Source organism: Sitodiplosis mosellana, unplaced genomic scaffold (assembly GCF_009176505.1).
Source record: "Sitodiplosis mosellana isolate CC-2019 unplaced genomic scaffold, AAFC_SMos_1.0 Smas_scaffold_6226, whole genome shotgun sequence".
Classification (NCBI taxonomy): Eukaryota; Metazoa; Arthropoda; class Insecta; order Diptera; family Cecidomyiidae; genus Sitodiplosis; species Sitodiplosis mosellana.
Genome location: NW_022601467.1, coordinates 12,293,092 through 12,314,920, shown reverse-complemented (window position 1 = coordinate 12,314,920; position 21,829 = coordinate 12,293,092). Strand labels below are relative to the sequence as shown.

The following is a 21,829-nucleotide window of genomic DNA, read 5'->3' as shown; positions in this document are numbered from 1 at the left end:
TCAATGGCGCACATGAAGAAGAAGAAGAAGAAGAAGAAAAAGAAGGAGACTACGTCGAAGTTGATGTCAGCAACACATTATGATAACTGTCGCATACAATCAAACAGTGCAAAAATATGAAATAATGGCAACGAACATTTGGTACACTTGTGCGCGCGCGCGCCCACGCGTCCTCTCGCATCAACATGTCACTTTAACAGCTGCTGCTGCGCCGTTTTGCCTTGGTTGCCGCTGTGACATGGCCAACACTTGTGACAGAAACCATTTAAAAAGACCGCTTTCAAAACAAAAACCATCATCTAAATAAGAAGAGAAAAATATACAAGTCGAAAGACGAACCGACAAATTCAGTGGGCGACAAAAGCAGCGAAAAATAGCACCAAATCGAATGATACAATTCCAATGGCTGCACATGATAGAGGTGCAAATTGTTGATCAACATGCTTACTAGGGCACATATATGTGCCCATATATGGGGTGGTTATATGTATATATACCCATGAACACACATACACACACCGCACGCATTCTTTTGATGTTATCAAAACGAAGCTAAATGTTCAAATTACGAGGCAAGAGAAAGTGAGAGGAAAATGTTAACAAGAATATGATTCGTTCTTAGTGGAATGTTACTTTGAATATTGTCTTACCATTCTCATTTGTTGTCAATGGCATTTCACATACAATTACGCTTCCTTCCATTTACTAAGTGAATTCTGATTAGTGCATAACTCGGTGGAAAACCAAAGGAAAACTTTCTGTTTCATTGTAATTGTAGTGTGTATGCATACCATGTTATACAATATTGTATTATTTCACGTAACATAAACTCTAAGTCAAACTCAATATCAATGCCAATCTCAATTTCTTTCATTCGGCAACATCAACATTTAATCACTTGCCATCATCAAATGTTGACGACAAATTCAAGGTTCTAATCTCTTTTAATTATTATATAGAATCTCCGGTTGTGTATGTATACGAATACACATTTTATGTTTAATAAAATGTACACACACACACGTACACACGCGCGACAGAACATTTGCTTTTTGACAAATCGTTTCGCCGAATAATATTGAGTCTTTAGTATGTACATGAAATTTATGGTTGCGGATTGATTTGATTAAACCCAACGAGTGTACTTTTCTTAGGTAATTTCAGAAGCCGACACCGATATAGAATATATTACACATCTTTGATTGTAATTGTGAAGTGCATGTTGATTCATTCGATCTGTTCGCCTATTGTTCGTTAGATATGTGATAACTGTCGCTGTCGCATCCGAGCACAACAAAACGGTCTATTTATATGGAAGCAGCATAATGACAACTTTTCCCGATAATCTTATGTAAGGCAATGGTGACAAATGATACGCATTCATTGGGCCATTGTTTCAATTTCGGAAAACATTATGTAATCTGTAAAGTAGCGGAACAAACAATTCCATAATTGTGATTTTGTTGACCGACACCCCCCCCCCCCCCAAAAAAAAAAAACTATCTCTATATATCAATACGATAAGTGATAGTACATGTGATCATCAAGTCGAAGCCGCGCAGCATCAAATCACACTCTCTCACATACACGCAGCTACATACAGACAATTGAAAACATGCTCAGCAAATAATACTTATCCAAACAATATAATCGTTTGTCAAGCAAATTTCAACAATTGAATATGTGTATCCGCTGCGTATCGCATTTTATTCATCTATTGTATTATGAAACTAAAATATTATTCATGTTTGTCAATCAAAAACTGCTTCGCCATCGGGACAACGAGGTGGAAGCAACGGTGTGAGTGAAATGGAGCGAGTTGGAGTCGTAAATCGAAAATGAATTTTAGCTTCTAACAAAACAAGTCAAGTAGGCCTCTGCTATGGTATAGTGCCACCGTGTGCGTTGTCGGTCCGACTTTTGTTTGTTCAATTTCTCACACTTATCCGCATATTTGCCCGTGTAAATATAGTCTATCTAATATTATCATAAATTAATTAAGATAAGACCCAGCTATTCAAATAGAGCAAACATACATCGTTGCATCGCAATAGTGAAAATGAGGATAGGGAAAATGAAAAACTGGCTGCCGGTGACAGTAATAGTCACTGCGGTGTGTGTGTATGTGCCAGAGCACACTCTCGCCGTCATCGTCATCGTCGTCGTCATTTGTGCGAAAAGCGAGAGTCGAGCGTTACGTTCACACCTGAGAGCCGAGTAACAAAAGACTTGAACGATGACAATTTGAGCTAATCTTTCTATATTCGATATTACGTATATCTCTCTCTAAACGCATTCAGCTACAATCGTTTTCCATTTGCTTCGCCAATGAATATGAAATAGTCATTCGGTTAGCTACGAATGGCAAATCCGAGAGTTTTTCTTTCTCTGCACAAAAAGTCCACGGCAAATGATTCCAAATACATTTTCCACTCATCAATTTTCTCGAGGCAACTACTTCTTTGGTTCGCGGTGCCGTACCGTTACTGCCGCCAACAAATAAATCACAAATGCACAAAAGAGATACAACAATAATTATATGAATCAACTGGGAGAAACGAAGCAGACGGCGGACAAAGAGGCAAACAGAAAATCGTAGATTCTTGAAACTTTTGTCAACCACAAGAATATTTTTTACCCAATTTATATATATATATATATGTATTTCTGTGCTTTGGTGAAGCCAGCCAAAGCAATGTCGACAATTCATCAGCTTACTTGTGGCGCGCGCGCTAGTTAGTGGTTATGCGAGCTGGCACTGCTGTTTGAACTTGGAGTTTTCATCAGAAAACTTTTATAATTTGAAAATGTATGCTTTTCTATCCCCCCCCCCCTCTCTCTCTCTCTCTCTCTCTCTCTATTTTTCGTCTCTTTATTCGGTAACATTCGTTCCGTTATATTTCATTTGTTGTGCGGTTGAGAGAAGTGAAAATCGAATGAAAAGAAAAAAGAACGGAAAACATTGGAAATAGATTTAATGAAATCTTTAAGTGTGTGCCGAGCGTATTTTTTTTGGTTTGGTTTTGTTTCACTTGATTCTCTGTGTTATGTCCTCTTCGTAGAAAATTTCTTTCGCCAATTGATTTCACGGAAAAACTTTTCGGTTATTATTTTACAAAATATCGTAAATAATTCGTCGAAGAAAAAACGAAAATGTGTGGCATTATTGAAAATTGTAATTCGTAATGTCACCCTGAAAATTTTGAAATTAAAACGAGGTTGAAATTGGTGAATATTTTCAAATGCCAACATCAATGACTGTACCAACTCACATACACCAAGTGCCACGACCGTCAACTATGATTCCGAAAACAGATGAAAAAAAGAATCGAATTTTGATTGTATTTTATTGTGCTCAAATTAATTTTGACACATACCGATTGTCTTCCGAGAAGATACTGTGTTTGCCGTAATATTTCTCAAACACTCTCGTTATAACTATTATTGTTGAAAATCGAATCAAACAAAAAACACATACCGATCAATATTATATTTTTTGTGGGCACTTTGGACAAGGTAATGGGTATCGCCATAAAAACTGAAATCAAATCAACGAATTTATTGATTGAAAATAGCATTTTATTCTCGTTTGTTTTTTTCATTCCACATTCATTTCGCCTTTTCCCCCTCCACATTGAAATCATTTATAACCGCATACAAGTCATATAACCGAATTTACGCCGACGATAATTGATTTTCGTGAGTATCACTTTAAAGTAAGGCGAATAATTAAAACCGAAACACACAAACCGGCGGCAGCAAAATCATAAGCGAACGTTATAGGGAGAGAGAGAGAGAGAGAGAGAGAGAGAGAGGGGGGGGGAGAAGGAGAGTGGAAGAGAGAATAAATGTTGAAATGGACGAATATGAATGAAATCATTCGATGAAATGTGCTCTCATTCTTTCACTCGTATTTTTACCCACAAAATCTTGTCTACCACAATAAAATCCGACAATAACACTAAAAGGACGAACAACAAACAAACAAACCAAACCAAGAGAAGAAAAAAAATTGCGCACCATATAATTTGAAAGTCATTTTAAATTAATTGTCTATAAAATAGTTTATGGTTAATGAAGGGACGCCGCACGCGCACAATATAGACTTTATTTTATGCTCGATTTCATGACCGCAAAGTCTCATTGTTATTTTGTGCCCATGACACTCTCTTTCCATCTCCATCTAACCATCTCTCTCCTTCTCTCGTTCACATTCTCTTTCTCTTGCTCTTGCTCTCGTCCGACTGTAATCATCATTCTAACAACTGAAATCGCACTGCGAGACTTATGATCGCAACTCGAAATTCACTCATTCGCTTTCATTTTGTCAATGAGCTTCTTCGAACCTACACAATGAATTGGCTACCCGACAAATAATAATTGTTCGGCTGTTCGCCGAATTTCATTGAAATTGATTAACTTACAAAATATTTGCCTTATATTATTTTCGGCATGTAGTCTTTTTTCCTCTTTTTTTGCGTTTATTTTTCGTCAACACTCTGGATTCATAGTACAGGTCATTGGTCAATCATTTGTTAAGCGAGATTGGCATGCATTACGTCGCAAATTTAATACGTTGAATGAAAAAAAAAAAACTTGAAAACGCTGCATATACAATAAAAAACACGATCAAAACTAACTATACTGACTTCCATACCGTACGAATTATTTCATTTTGTGCAATCCATACGGTTGACCAGTACTCTCTATGTCAGTTCTTAGTTAAATGGTTTGCTTCCGAAGTGGCACAATATATTTGTTTATTGCATTCCACGTCCAATAATTTTGCGTCAAAGTAATTGGCAATATAAAAGGGAGAAGCGAAAAATTGATGCGATTTTTGTTTCTGTACAACAAAGCAACGACAAAAAAAATTCCAGCCGAAAAATGAAATGTCTAACGCATGATCTATTCGTTCGGCTAGATGGTTTTTTTTTTCTCTTATTTTCGTACGTGTCGCATTTTTCGTGCATTCTGGCATTCCGTTGGAAGTGTTGCGACATTTCATGCTGTTGCAAATAGATACGGTAGCGTGAGAGAGGAAAAAAAACAGAAAACCACGTACTGAGGCAATTGTGCATTAGATTAATAGTTCCATTTGAAACGATCGAAATTGAGATAGAACACAAACCACACCGAAAACGAAAATGATTTCATCGATGTGGACGGCGACACAGTCTGCTGATGTGGCAGCGGCAACATTAGGCATCAAGTGGAGCACATTTTTAATTGTACAGTCTCGAATGTGCATGCCTAAAAAATAATCTATAGCAAAAATGTTTAATAGACAGGCCCTCGACCGACAAGATTACGAAATAAACAAGTAAAATGTGTGCGGTGAAATGTTTGGCTTTTTTTCTTTTCTCTCGCAAGCACCTAAATTAATATGACTGCTATTTTTTTGTTTGCTCTTGTGTATGCGATTGTCAAATGGTATGGACCTTTGTTTAGATATTCCACTTTGTCTGTTTCAGGCGTTCATGCAATCATTTGCATCACTTTGATATATATATTACTGTTGTGTGTAGATTATTCTTCTTTTTTTTCCTCTCCCTATTCCATATCTATATATCTCTCTCTCTCTCTCTCTCTCGAGCATATACGCTCATTTTTGTGTTGTGGTTGCGTGGAACTCGTTTCTATTTTCCCTCTTCCCACCTACACTTTTGGGCGGAGAATGGAATTGCGTGAATCGCGTGAACGGCACGGTACGAAAATCGAACAAATAAATCATTTGGAAATATTTATAACGAAAATGCGTTCAAATCTCGTTGTGCCGTCGAAAAAAAAAAGAGAGCCCACCTCATCAACGAAAAAGAAATTGCAAATGCCCAGACATGCAGCAGGGTAAAAAGCAACAACATGAATCGCTTGTACACCTTTAATGTTCTATAAAATTGTTTAATTAAAATGTGCGATTCCTCTATTTCTCTTGTTGTAAAATCCCGAATAATTGCTGGTGGCACTGGTGGTGGTACTGTTGCTATTTTTGTTGAACAGCTACTGTCGCCATTCATTCGCTTTACACCATTCACAGATAAATGTGTACTCGTTTTCGAATGATGGCATTTCCAAGTTTTTCCCGAACAAAACACCGAACGACTGGCTCAGAGAAGAAAGTGTTCCTCCAGCGTGTTTGGTGTATTATTTTATATAAATTTACATAATGTATATTTTGAATTGGTGTTTGGTATTTGATTATGTTGCGCGTTACTTTTAGTGTGATTAGAGTTGAAAGCTATTTTTCCGCTTCAGTCAGATAAATTTACCGAATAAGCGCCATTTTTCTTTGGCATTTGATTTATTACGGCTGTTCAGTGTTCAGTCATGCATAGTTTTTTTGTGCTCTTATTTATGTATGGTTTTATAATTGTGTACAGCTGAAGCGGTTCGGTTCGGTTCTGTTGGCTGGCCAATACAACGAACAGCCAAAAATTAAACTCAACAACCGGCGAGCCGCTAAGAACAAATATATTTGCTTGTATCCAGTAACCGTACACTGTCCGAAAAATGTGTACATTTTTCTCCTTTTAGCGGGATAATCGCAAAATGATTAAAGGATAAAGACCTTTATCACAACGTGAGCACATGCACACGACCAGGGATCTTCGTTGTAGCGATACGAACAGACGGCATTTTCTATCCACAGCCCCGTTCTTCTCCAGCTCTTCCATTCAATTTGTTTCCACTACCGCTTTTTTTCCCTTCTCTTTCTCTTCTCGCTCTCGTGGTATTTTTAGCTCATTTTGATAGCGACCGTTTCTTCAACCGATTACAGTGCCCTTTTGAAGAAAATATTATTTATATAAATAAATACTCTGATGAATTGCCTTACTTGAGTAAAGCGTTGGCCTAAAATTTTCCAAAGAGCCCGCAGAACTTATAGACTACACTTGAAATTAGGTAGATTATTATAGCTTGAATGAGAAAGTAAGTGGTTGGCCCGATGCCGAAAACTGCCTGAAAAAATGTGTCGCACACACCAACAAACAACATTCGAGCCAGATTGATTTTGTACGACATTCGCTTCAAGTTTTCGATAAATATTGGCAAGAATGCACAAAGAAATTGCTCTACGAAACAGCGACGATCACGGCGAACATGTCGGCAAACCAATCACTTGTGTGTACCTCTTTTGTAATTCAGTGAGTTTTTTTCGAAAAAAAAAAATATGTTACAAAAACTGTTCATTCCGTTCAGCAAAAGAGAAAAAAAGAAAGAACAACGTGAAAAATGGTAGACCAAATTTGACGGAGCGACCAAAACTGTTTTGCTCTTTTCGATGATTGCCAAAATGCGGCAATCAAAATGTTCCCTATATTTGCCTTCAAGTTTGCGGCACAGACGATTTAAAAAAACAAAACCAACAACAAAAGAAAAAAGAGTAAATAAACCCTTTTAAATATTTCATATCATATCCCTTTTAGGGTGAGGAACAACGAACATTACATCATTATTTATTATCATTATTACCGTGGAAAAACGTTCATTGCCTTTCAACTAAATTGATTTATTTATATCTAACCGAAATGCGAATTTGTGCGAATGATTAAAAACGCGCGCCCAACTGCAGATTGACGATGAAAAATAGCAAGAGAAAGAGGAAGACAGAGAATGAGCGAACGAGTGGGCAATAGCGATTGTATGCTCGAAATAAAAAGAAAACATGGAAACGAGGCTGAAACTTGTTTTTTGTTTTAAATGTTTTTTTACTCCTCTTGCGCTAAGTGATTTTTTTATGATATTCATAAGTAATTACCCATTAGCGCAATCAATAAAGAGTGAAGGGAAAAAAGTAAATAAATAGCAGGAAAAAGGGCTATTAATTTCAAATTTATTACCGTGTATAATGGGGCATCGTATTCTAATAAGATATTAGCTGTTTGTACACTCACAGTCGCTCAAGTGTGAGGATTGGCGCCCGAATTTAACAAGAGACATGTTGAGTGGAGAGAGCGAGAGAAAAAGGAGAGAAAAAAAAAATGAAGGAAGGCATACAGCAGACAAGTGATTTATTGCCCAGAAACAAAATCGATGTATATTTTGATTCGTCACGTATTTTCATCGTATTTAATAAGCGCTCTTTGAAAAGTCTACTATCTCAACGAGCAACTGTTGTTTTTGTCGCCGTTGTTGTTGTCTCGAAATAGATCCAAATTTCGTGTGCATGATTCGATATTTATAATCATGATTTTTGGCGCGGGCCAAACGACGGTTTGAACACAAAATAATAGCATAGCAGGCATTTAGACGTTACCGTTTCACCCATATACATTGGTGTTATAATTGACATATTAAAAAGTGCTCGGCTCAATTTATCCATTTCTCCTTTACACTTTTTTTGTTGATTTTTGTTTTTTTTTCTTTTTTTCTTGCACCGGTGTCTGCCGTACATTTGTAAGCATCGCCGTTTGAATGCTGGAAATCACTCGAATGCTCATTTATGCCATTGGCACAGCTTGAGATTCGATATTAACATTAATACAGCTTTTGTTCCAGCACTTTCTGAACTCATGTTTCTTCACCCTCTGCGATATCTCGGGGCCGTCACCACCACCACATCATCTACTCCTTCGCAGAAATGTCTGTCTGAAATGTTTGGATATTATTTGCGACGGTTTTTATTCATTTCAGCATCTATCGTCGCTGTTCGTTCGTTCGCTCGCACAATGTTTTCGTGTAAATTAGTTATCCGACATGAAAATCGCTGTCGCTGGCAATTTTTGTGTCTCATTCATACATGGAATGGCATTTATTTGTTTCGTGGAATAATCAAAGTACTTAAACATCGTCATTGACTCATAATTGCTCAACTTGTGATGCGTGTGCCTCAATATTAAGTGCGCGCATGAAAACAACCGTACCAATATATATCGCATGGCTGCAGGCGACTTCCAAAAAACTTGGTGCGAGAAAAAGTGGCGAGCGAAAAAGATTGCGTATACATAAACATGTACAGTGTAAACTGTAAACCTATCTATAAATGTGTATATTTTTAAAAATTTCAAGAAATTCCGTCGCAATTGTTGAGGCGCACAAACATTGGAACTTCGTTAGAAAGTCAAGATGAAGTCATTCGTTAGTAGTTGTTGTCTGTGTGCATTGATTTTTATGATGATGATGGATATACCTCAAAACGACGACATCAATCCGTATCCCTTGTTTAACATTTCTATTTCATTCGTGTTGTTTGTCAATTTTCATCACTTTATTGAATTTCACTGGAAAAAAAAGTGATGAATACCCAATCCAACATCAGATCAAATGCCAGATGAACGAACTATATCATCAGTATGTGTTGTGTGGGGAGAAAGAAAGGAAGGAAGAGAAAAGTAGGAGCAAAAGAAATGGAGAGAGAGAGAGAGAGAGAGAGAGAGAGAGAGAGAAAAAAGTCTGGTATAGTAGCCCATTCAACCGAAACGCCAACGAATTCTATAACTAAATACCAAAGTCGTGCTAGAATTTACAAAGTTCAACTCAAATTGATAGAAATATGTATATTGTAAACTCATGCATGTCAACAGATGTACGACGGGTATCCGATGAACGCATACACACACCAGAACGGGTTGCGTATGAATCGTAACGAAGAATACCAATATGTGCTCACACGAAATGAAAGAATCAGAAGAAAAACGAAAACGGCATAACCCATAACCGACTTCTCCTCACAAACAAACCGGCCAGACACAATTTAATTGGAAGCGTTGATTTTGTCATCATTTTGACCTTCTTGAAAACTGTTTGTAGTCACTGTCGCTTTTTATTTTTGCTTGGCCATTGTCATGGCAGTTTTATGTGTGTGAGTCTGTATGTGTATGCGTATTGCTGTATACGCGCGCGTGTGTAGTTGAATTTCGATTTTATACGCTGTATGATTGTTCTTAACAACGGCAATCGTTTGCAAAACATTTATTTTATGGCCGACTGTTTAGTCACAGCTTCCTTTTCATACACATTTCGTGTGCATCAATGAATTCACCACATAAAAAAAAAGTATTTTTTGTTCCATTGTGCCATGAGGGTTTCACTCAAATCTCGGATTTCAACATTACTCAAATGCAAAAAAAAGAAGAGCAGAATCAGTCATAAATGTGATGATTTTTTTTCCTCTACAGAAAATATAAATAAATGCCGTCCAGCGGCCATCGGATAGCAACGCAGTTTGGGCATTGCTTGCTATTCATGCGGAATTTGAGTTGAATGTAAAATGGGAATTGGTTGCCGACTACTCTTTCATCATGACATTTCAATGTAAAACCGGCCAAATCGGCCCCCTTATTTTGCTCGATTATAATTCGGAACTGTGTACTTGAGACTTTTTTCAAATCCGCGAATCGAACGCACAATCGATGAACTCCTTTGTGATTTGTGGTCTTTGTCTGTTTGTGATCGTTGAACACACAAAGGAAGAGAGAGAGAGAGAATGGCCTGATGCGGTCCAGATAACGACGGGATAAAGGGGTGGCGAGCGCGCATATTATAGATCAAATATTTCGACGGCTTGGCCAAAGTTCACTACAAAAGATAACTTTATCAGTGCATGTGCGGACTGCTGCTCCACTCTTTGAATATCAATTGGGTACGTGGAGTCAGTGCAAATTTTTGAATGAATAGGTTATCGACGCTCGAACAAAAATCATTTCACCCTTTCAAAGTCATGTTATTTATGTATTTCGTGTGTGTGTGTGTGTTTTTTTTTCTCTCGTTTTCGTATGCATTCACTCTGTGCTTTGCCCGGCTGCTCGCAAATCGGTTTGTTTTTTGTTCTGGCCTCTGTGTTCCTTCAGCAATCTTTTGCATAGAACACACGCGCTCACGCCATCAAATCGATGAAAAGGGAATCGAATGGTTTTCCGAATTTTCGGAAATGTAATATTGAAATGTATTTTGATGGCTCTTTTGTGTGTTATTACACAACTACCATCCATTGAATGGCCTGTAGTTCTTGGGATTCGTTCAATTAACACATGTTTCAAGAATGGCCCTTTGATGAAACCAAACTTCATTTGCAAACAAGATTTATACGTTTCGTATAATACTTGGAATCAAAGGAGAAAGGAAAAAAAAACCCATGAACTTCGGCTGTCATATGTTTTGTTCCTTTGTGGAAATATACACTACCGAAATCAGAACAGAACCAAAACCACAAATCACCATCCGATCAACTCAAAGCTGATGTCATTTAGTAAATATTAATCATGGCACATCAAAAAAATCACCATTGAAAATGTTCCTTTTTTCCTGATAATTTCGCCCATTGAATGTTTTTCCTCTTAACGTGTGTAACAAGCACACGGTTTTTGCTGTTATTTTTTTTGCCATCTTCGCTGTTCCATTCTGCCTGCAAAATGGGCACTGAAGTGAACTCGCACAAGGAATATGATGAAAAGCAAAATCATGGAAGCGATGCTAAAACGCCAAAGATACCGAATATGCGTAATATGAAAGCAGAAGAAAAAAGCAGCGAGTAATTTCAAGTCAACGAAAAGTTAAATTAATTTGACACTACAACGAAGGCGCTGCAAAAGAGGAAAACGATAAGAGATGGGGAGAAAGAGGGGGGAGGAATAGAAATGGCGCGTCAACACACCCGTACACATACACAAACAGTCGGAATGTTCTGTAGATGCCGTTTTTTAGCAGTCAAAAGACGTAAAGGTGAAACTGATGAATGCGATTACACTCAAAGAAAACAGAGATAAATGTAAATGTTTTTCCGGAGAATGGAAAAGTACCATCCAGCCGATGATTGTGTTTGGTAGAAAGGCATGCTATGGAATATTGGGTGCGCAACAAGAACAAATGAGTCGGTATAGCTTTTTCGCCGCGTTGCCGCGTAAAAACAAATTTAAATCTATTTTCGATCGACATCGCCATTTAGCTGTCTTCAATGCTGCCGGGGTCGATCTTCCTGACTTGACCTTCCCATTGATTGTTTTCTCTCTGCTAATTTGCAATGCGTTCGGCCGTCGTCGTCGTTGTCGTCGAACAGGAAATGAAGAGCAAGCAACAGAGTAGCATTTAGAGGGGAAGAAAAGGAATCAGCACCAGAGACAGCAGCAGCGCTGGCTTAAGTTATTGAGTTCTGACGCCAGATTGAACTGCGTCGTAAGCGTCTGAAAAATCGAAGCGTATACATACACACTCACACACAACAAGCGGAGCACAAGAAAAATGCCAACGTAACCAAAAGATAGATTATTTTTAATTACTTCGCTATTACGCTTACGCGTGTTGCTATGTATCGTTCTAATGCGTGCACAGGAAAAACGACGAAACGAAATGAGCGAAATGAGCAGCGGAAAAAAGAAAAAAAAATCGCACTGAACATAGACTTCAACACCTACAATAAACGAAAGAAGAAGAAGAAAAAGAAGAGGAAGAATTGAGGAAAGAGAGATAGAACAAGAGGGAAAGAAAACAAGTAACAAGCAACTGAGCTTAGAGAAATCATTTTGCTCTCATTTCCCTATTGGAATTCTTTTTCGCTAAAATGAAACACACAATTCGGTATGGATGTTGGCAGGCGCTGGGGCAAACCAATTTAGTTCATGTCGAACGATGGCTTTGCTGTAAGCCAAACATTTGTTTTCAATGAAAACGACGAAATTTGTTGGTTGCGGTTTTTTACGACAGTCGAAAGGAATTTGTCGTTTGTATTACATTCCAGTAAATTTTCTCTCGTTTTGCGTTCGGTTTTGAATTGGTGCCGTTTCTTCTGCTGCTGCTGCTGCTGCTGTTGCTACTTTTCGGGAGAGAGAAAATATTTGTGTACGTATATGTGTGTCGACTCGATGCCATGCTGCTATTTCTCTTGGAAATTGTCAAAAAAGGTGTGCAGTAATGTTTCACAAAATTTTACATATTCATTCACCAATGAGAGCGAGAAGGTAGATTGCATTGATATTTAAAATATTTGTTGGTTTTTGTTTGGTGTCTAGCAAAAGCCAACGGTAGAAAGAAGATAAATTCCTTGACTCTGTTCTATATATATTGTTTAGGTAGTTGATGCTGTTGCTATTGATGTTGTTGTTTTTGGTGTTAGACAACAGCTCCTGTTCTGTGCCTCTAATTTATTCACTTTGAATTTTCACTGTTAGTTTATTGCTTTCCATATTAGAAACAATTTTCTTTCCCCTCTACGGTTCGTTTTTTCCCGATTTTCCCATATATATTTATTTCTCTCTCTCTCTCTCACTCACTTTTTCTCTGTCTGTGTGTCGAGGCAGAAAAAAGTAGACCATGGGAAAAACAGTTGAATGAAATAAAAATAAATAAAATAGGAAAAAAGAATCTAAATTCTTTTATCACACCAATACCAGAATGGCTGTAAAATATTCAAATGGATATTGGGTTTCATAGAGAGTTCGTAAATTATTATTAAGTGAAAGCGAAAGCGAACAAATGAAAAACGGATGGAATCTTACGAAACGACACTGCATCGAAGAAAACGATCGAAGGAGAAACGTTCGGACGAATGAAGAGAAGAAAAAAAAAATTGACTAAACTAATGGTTTGCATGTAACATTGCGTTGTTTTACTTTTCACAACTACTGTTCTTTTTCTGTTCCTTCTTCCTAGTCTCTTTTCTTCGTTCATCGTCTCCTTCTTCTTCTTCCTCGTCTCGATGACTCTGCGCGTACGTATGTGATAACCCAGTTATTGGTTTAAGTGATTCCACGTGTGATAAATGTGTTTGGGAAACGTTCGATACATTTCGACTTGTTGTGGCTTGTGATATATCGTATGGTTTATGTGTTTGCTCTGAAAGTGGCGAAAACGATGTGATTGATTTATTAAATATTTTACAAATTTTAAGTAGTTCATCGTCGTGTGCACAGCAGCAGTAGTAGTAGTAGTAGTAGTAGCAGCAGCAATAACAACAAAATGTGAGGAATCACTTTGAACATGTTGTGAAAAGGCTAATCAATACCGTGCTCACACACTTGAAACGAATGCCATGTGTCGTCACTTCAACTATAGTCATAGTTCTCAACGAATATTGCATTGCCATGCTCTCGTGTACACGATGAAACATCACAGAAAAAAAATATGGAACGTAAAACAACTAGAGTCAATTTTTTGTTTACACGCCCCCAATCTGTACGAAATGGTTGATCACTTTTGTTTTCACATTGTTCAATAAATTTGACGCATTTCGTTTTTTCCGAAGCACGTGCTAATTGTAAATTCTGTTCAGTTCGTTTTTTTTTCTCTTCTCTCGTCTCAATGCCTTTTCATCGTGTTTCCGTGGATATAGATCGTGACATGCTTTCACTTTCTTCGTTAAGCGGATCTTAACGATGATATAATTTAGTTGTTGAATATTGTTGGCTATCTCTTCTACAAGAACCGCAGCTACGCACTGGACGCACAACGTCACACATTTAGCCATTTTGTGACTACAAAAAGTCTGCGTGCGATGAGAATGAAAAGTCCAAAAAAAAAATTACACACATTACAAAGAGGCAAAAAAAAAAATTTTAATGACTTCTGAGGCTGTTTTAAACTCCCTTTTTTTCTGGTCGAATATGTGTGGGCAATTTCGCGTGGCCGTTTAATTTTCATTCTGTTTCCCTCTCCGTGTTTTGCCACAGCAACGATTGAGTTCCTTCGCTTTTTTCCGGGTCTTTTATCGCACAATGCACGCGATTGCGTTGAACCAAACAGAAAAATGGCGAAGTGAAGTACTAAAACGAGGAAGGTATTTTGATTTCCTTGCTCGTGCGACATGACCAAGAGAAAAAAAAGATGAATGCGTCTTTGGAAAACACCAACATCCGCACTAAAACTCGGTCGATTGTGATAAAAGCAAACGAAGTGTAATAGTCAGGGCAACAAATGCGTTGAAAACAAAAAGAACAGCGACAGTAGAAGGAGCGACGGAAAAGTGAAACGAAAGAATGTTGGCGAAACAGAAAAGTTAAGGCCATTTAAATTAGATTTAATGTCCTCTTGTTCGTTCGTTACACCAACATCCGTGTGTCTCATGCGAACACAACGATACATTTTATTCGACGGAGTTTACGTCAATGAGAATTTCACAATTTATTTTCAACTTTTTACTTTGCAATTATCGGAATTAGGTAAACCGAACCATGCACATATTGATGGAATGTTGTTTTATTCCCTCGTTTTAAAGCAAAGTAAATCGAATTTACTATACAAAATATGCAGATCATTTATTCGGCTGCTTTTAAATTCAAGGATGGTCACCAAATTTTCTACCCACATTATTTCCCCTCTACTTTTTTCACTTGAAAATAAAAATTGTATGAAATTGAATCGATCATTTAATGTTGTTTTCTTTTGTAAATACAGAATTACCTGAGACCAAGCCTATACTTTGGACCGATCGTGAACGTTACGAGCCAGGCGATGTATTGATAGCCAATTGCAGTTCACCACCATCACGACCTCGAGTTGAGCTAAAACTCTCGATAAATAATTTAGTGGTAAGTTTTATGCAGAATTTTAACTATCTATCCTACACACAAAAAAAGAACATCTATATAGTTGGATAACAATCTTTGATTTCGACCAACAAATTTTAGAACTAAAATCAAATTAAAATTTGATGTGTTTTCTATCGTATTCCAAATTGAAAATTGTAGCTCATCCATCGACTAGTTGGAATAAACGAAATACACGCTATTTGACAACTTAAAATGTGTAGATGGCTTAGGGAAGCTGGGAGAGTCTGACTTCTCTCTTTTTACCATAATCTACGTACATAAACCATTTGCATGTGCCAGAAAATTTAGTTTGTTAGTTCGAGGAACTCATTCTGTTGATATTCACTTACAATTTATGCAATTTAATTTTCCCAACTTACATCATTTTAAGCGATTAAAATGCGAAATCATGAGAAAAAACGTCATCAACCAGAGACCAAGAACAGCTCCAGTTAAACTCTCGTAAAATAAGACAGCACCAGAAAAACCGCATGTAGCAAATCTGTGCAATGTTGAATGAATATGGTCAAATTAGCAAGAGAAATGCAAATGGTAATAATAATAATAAAAAAGAGTCCGACGGAGAGGGAAATGGAGAGAGTAAGTGTGACAAGAAATTGAGTGTGGATGGAAGCAGTGCATAAGGAAAGTGCACCAATACTACGATGATAAACGATTAAAAGTTTGGCTTTGGCATCGCACATCGAAAAGCAGCTCTCAACAATATACAAACCAATTTCAGTTTAATCATCATATATGTAAAACTGAAAGCTCCATATACTGGTATCGGGCGGCAAATTGATGAGCAACGACGATGTCAACACCAAACAACAAATGCCCAAAGTGAATACGTACAGCGTATATATGTATATGTTGTGGACAAGCGGAAGTGAAACCAACATCCAAGTGCTCGAGATGCTGCGCACATCACAATATCCCACATATTTTTGCTAGAACGAAATGCGGCTTTCGACTCGACCAATTCCTCATGAAACTTAATTTTTGTCTAATTGAAGACACAGATAATTTTGAAATATGCTTGGAATAGGATAGTCATGCATTATTTTATGGGATGCCATACACTCACTCTCTCACTCTCACTCGGTCTCCCTCATTCTCCATCTCGATTCCGGCGGGACCTAATGTCTGCTTCACAACTGAGGTTAAATCAAAAATGAGTAAAATAAATTGCCGGGGTCATATTTTTTCTGCTAACCAAATTTTTTTCCTCCGTAACCAACAGTTTTTCAACTCGCTAGTGGTCAGTGTGTTATTTAATAAAAAAAAACCCGTTCACTAAACGAGTTTTGTGGTTGCGCTTCGAAATTTAATGTTTTGGGGCGATATGCCTTTCAATATTTCACATATTGATAGTTACTGGACAACTGGACATCACGTGGTTCTTTAATAAGAAAATGTGTGAGTGTGAGTGTGTATGTTTCGGGTTTTGAGTTTCAGTGTCGTTTTTGGGGCTAAGGCAACGGCTGCCTGCCAACATTCTAGTATGTGCTGACCATTCCAGTGGTTGAATGTTGTTTCTTTTCTCTCTCTTTCGTTCTCTTTCGCTCTCTTTCGCTCGCTCCATACCACGTTTTCCAGCTTAACCAATTCTAACTCAATCACATGGAATAAATGCATCTGAGGCTCGAATTCATGCATACTTTTCAGTGTTTGCAACGCCAACGGACAAATGACATACTTTTCTGCAAAGCTTATTGATAATGATTTTAGTTTCAAATTGAGGACAAAATGCAAATGACGTTAAACTTTCCGAAACTGGTTCGTTCTTTTCTGTTATTCAGAAGTAACGAGATCAAATAGCTAACGATTTCAGATTTGATATAAAAAAAAATGTTGAGAATTTGATCGATATGAAACAGAGATAGAAAAATGTGAAACGCGGATATTTCTATACAAATACTCCTCACCACTCTCCCACTCTCTTTCCCCATAGAATATCGATCCGCATGCATAGACATTTCGATATGTACAATATTTGGACATCTCTAAAACGGTGCCAGTTTCAAAGGAGGTTTCATATTTAGATCAATCAAAAAAATGCGAAAATCTTGATCTTTTCCGGTTTATTTATTTGAAATTGATGTGATTATCATGTAAATCACTTTAAGTTCTCAGTTAAAAATCCTCCCCTGACTCTATAAAAGTCATTTATTTCTAACATTGAGAATTCACAAACAACCTAGGGGAATATCACGCTCCTGAATCTTGTGAGATATTTGAGATATTTGAAATAAACATCAATTGTATGACATATTTTCGAATAATTCGAATAAATAAATCAGATTTTTGTGGATTTTGGAGATATTTGAGATTTTTTGCATTAAATCCAAGTAAATACATTTAAATATCATTCATAATCACAAAAATCCACAATATTCTGCCGTATTCACAAATATCCACCATATTTCATACGACAGATTCTTAGAGATAAATTGGATTCTTTTGAAATATTTGAAATAATTTAAGCGTGATATTCCCCTAGCAAACAACGTACGAACGTTGCTCATCGAACAATTCTACATTTTCTCTCGCGTCTTAATAGATTATCATTTTATGGTTTCGTCGTTGTTGAGCGTTTAAATTAAATCGAGGAAAAATCGAACAAAAGAGAAAAAGAAAGCGAGCAGCTAGACACGTACACAAAAAAAACCATAGAGATTGATGTCAATACAACGCGACGATTCATTCGGCAACAGAAAGTGTAGTGTCGTCGACACGAATTCATAAGAATAAATTTTTGATTAATGACTACCAGTTTGCTATGACATCCAATCCAATTTTGAATAGAACAAAGATGTGAACCCAAACAAACATTGATAAATTGTTGTTGCGGAAATTCTACGGTGAAAATCTCGTTTTCTTCATCACCAGAATGTTTGCTCTTTGCGTTTTCGGCCGCGTTCGTGTAATATATCCGTGAACTTTTGTGAACTGAGAGGAAAAAACAAGTCAACAAATTCACGGAAGAAACCAAACTTTTTTTTATCATTGCAATAAATTCTTCTAGATTCACCTTTGATGTTTGTAGAAAGTTTGGATGCTTGCATACCATTGGAACAACGTTTTTCCATTTTTTGTTGTAGTTGCATGACAAAGCCAAGTGTGAAATGAACATTCAGATGGCAACAATCAAAAGCATATGCATTGACAAAAACTAGAAAAAAAAAGATTTTCTCTCTCTCTCTCTCTCTCTCTCTCTCTCTCTCTCTCTCTCTCAATCTCTTACACAAGTATGAATATTGTACCGAAAAAATTGCCCACACTGGCGGTTTACTAGTAGTGAAAAAAGAAAAACGAAAACAAGACGAATTTCATTATACAAATTTAATCTGCACCAAATCCCCAATGGAATTCATTTCGAATTCAGCCAATTTACCTCTCGTCGACATTCGGAATGCATTTGTTGGTTTCAATTTTTGATGTTGCACAATTATGGCATTTCAAAGGAATTTCGTTAGCATTTTTTCATTTGTTTGTTGTGTGTGTATATGTGCATGACAGCGTATTATGAAAAGTCTGTTCTGGTTCTTTTGTGGCCCAATCAATTATGTTGGATTGTCGTGTGGCAATGTTGCTCATGGCGACCCAAAACCGTACCGAACAAACTAAAATGAGATAACGATTATTATAGAAAAAGCGGTATGTTTCACAATTTTGACCCTACACACAGGATTCGCTTGTGGCATCATAACAACGTTCTCTTTTTGTTTTTCTCTCTCTCTCTCTCTCTCTCTCTCTCGCTCTCTGTGAGTGTGTGTGTCGGTTTGTTTGTTTGCTGCTCTTGCCGTTATCTATATTTTCGGTTAGATTTGTTGGCATTTTTGTGCTGTGAAACGAATGTACAGCGAATGGTGTCCTTTTACATATCTGTTGCAGATATTGTCACCTATCTCAGATATTGTGACCAGCAGCACCAACAACAATAAAAACCATAGAACGGTAAAACTGTTGCGAAATAATTTATGAATGGGACAGAGAGAGAGGGAGAGAAACAGAGAAAATAAAAACATTGCAATGGAAAAAATATGAATGCTTGGAAAATGGCTCAAAATAAATATGTATAGCTTTGCAAACAGTTTCATATTTTAAGCGATTGAACTCAAGCGACGTAAGGTAGATTCGCAGAACTATTATCTGTCCAAAAACTATATCAAACTGGTTCTAGTTGGGTAACTTGATGTGTTATATGATAGACGACCCGAACAAAAAAACGTGTTAAAAAAGAAGTCATGCAAAAATTGAAAGCGATTTAACTGCAATTTATTCGTTATTTGAAATGTTTTCATCCACGCGAACTTTTCGTTGGAAATATTCATCATTTTAGATGGACTTTGTGTGTCATCGTCTTCATTCGCGCAGCAATGGAGAGCAAAACGAGGCTTATGGGCTTGTGCATATCTATTAAAGAGTAACATTGTTCTTTTTCCGACCTCTCAATGCAATCACATTGCTCGAGTCACTGTCAATAAATGTCGACAAATTTTTATTACAACTCTTTTATTTTGCCCGAAGTTCTGTGGACTTTTTATTTTATCGCAAACGGATGACATTGCATTGTTTTTACTGCATTGAAAGACTTCACTGATATCGCTCTCTCGTTGCGTTTGGTGACAAAACGACTCATTTTTTTCGCTATTCCATACGAACGTATACTTTTTTCCGCTCTCTCTCTCTCTCTCTCTCTCTCTCTCTCTCTCTCTTTTGCATTTTTTCTGCTTCACAATTATTTTCGTGCGCGCCAAAGTGCCAGTTTTTGTGCCATCAAATTTTAATCGCCTCACTTAAGTAGTGACTATTTACATTTACACGAGAGAGAACGAACGATGGCACAAAATACCATTCATAACATTTTAATTGAGAAACTCAAAAATGACTCTGTTATAGTAATTAAGTGGACAAAGTATTCGACAAAAAGTCATCATTTCATCTGTCATCGTTCAGGCAAATGTGATAGTGAGTGGGTGAGGGAGTGAGAGAGAGAGAGAGAGAGAGAGAGAGAGGAGAGAGAATCGTTTGCCGTACTTAACGTGTGCCGCATCGTAAAATTAGCTGGTACAGAGAAGTTTTATGAAAGTGATACCAATTCTGTTTTATTGTTTTCCCTCGTCTGATTGCAATGGGATCAGTCAGTCTTTTTTTCTTCTCTTCTTTTTCTTCGCTTTTTTTCCTTCTTTTACTTTAACATCAGTTTTTATCTGACGATGTTTTTTTCCCCTTAGACTTTGATGCGTTTTTCGAAACGTTGATTTCGACCATAAAAAAAGCAGAAACCAGAGGAAAGAACTTTTTGGGTCGCGTTTCAAAACCGCATTATGTGTATGGAGTGTATTTTTTTTTCTCCACACTCCTCTGGGTATAGTTTTCATAATGATCCGCAGAGATTTAAACTCATCGCATTTTTTAAAGTATCCATTGCATTTACCGTCCTATACGGACGCGCTCTAAGTTCGACTGATGAATGTTGGAAAATGTTTGCTAAGTTGTTTTCATTTCGATCTATTTTCAGTGAGAGGATTTATTTGATTGCGATAATCATTGGGAGCGAGCTAAAGTGATAAAAACCAACAACAAGGAGAATCAATTTCTGACAATGAAAACAATGTGATAGACAAAACACTCACGACGTTGAACGAAATTTCAAATTGATTTTTCAAAAAGATGTTATTGAAAATGTGCTTGTGATGGTCGTTGGTGTTACTGCTGTTGCTCTCGTCCTGCCCATGCTGCCGTACAGAGTGCATGAGCTTCAAAAATTTTTATTGGCCCATTCGCTGTGGATATGGATACCTATCTTTTAATCGAAACTAGCATCCACGAGAAATTGTACGAGAGTGAGAGATGCTATCAATGAAATGAAAATGGCTTGTGGTTGTTGGGCTCGTGTCCGGTTTGGCCGTTGTGGTGTGGGTTCTTGAAGGGGCCATTTGTGAGCAGTTTTTCGAATTAATTACGTTTTCTCTCTCTCTCTCTTTCTCTATCCTTCTGTTGATATGACAACAATGAAGGTGAGGGACATTCTTTTCACACACAAAAAAGCCATCAGCAACCACAACAACGAAATAGCACGACCACAATAACAGCATCGCCACTCGAAATGTGTTATGCCTGTACATTATGGGACACTGTAGCGAGAAACAAAACGTTTAAACAATTTATTTTTATCGTGATATAAATAAATTTCATTCACTTTAATCGATCCCGCAGAGAAAACAGATGATTGCAGAAACGTTTCGGTGTTTATTCAGCTCTTTTTCCAGCCAAATAACATACCGCATTGGCGGGAGCGATTGTGCAAGCATTATGGCCGCGCGTAAATGCATGAATACGAGTATAAATTTGATTTCAATTTT

General features: G+C 37.2%; 1 protein-coding gene across 2 annotated transcripts in view; it reads left to right on the top strand.

Annotated features, from left to right (window-relative positions):
- The window catches only part of LOC129578019 (uncharacterized), a 247,842-nt gene that overhangs the window by 108,667 nt on the left and 117,346 nt on the right, over positions 1 to 21,829 (top strand). For both annotated transcript variants that reach the window (XM_055466053.1, XM_055466052.1), the window contains exon 5: positions 15,325 to 15,458. In XM_055466053.1, coding sequence (XP_055322028.1) covers positions 15,325 to 15,458 — 134 coding nt within the window. The remainder of the gene's footprint in view (positions 1 to 15,324; positions 15,459 to 21,829) is intronic.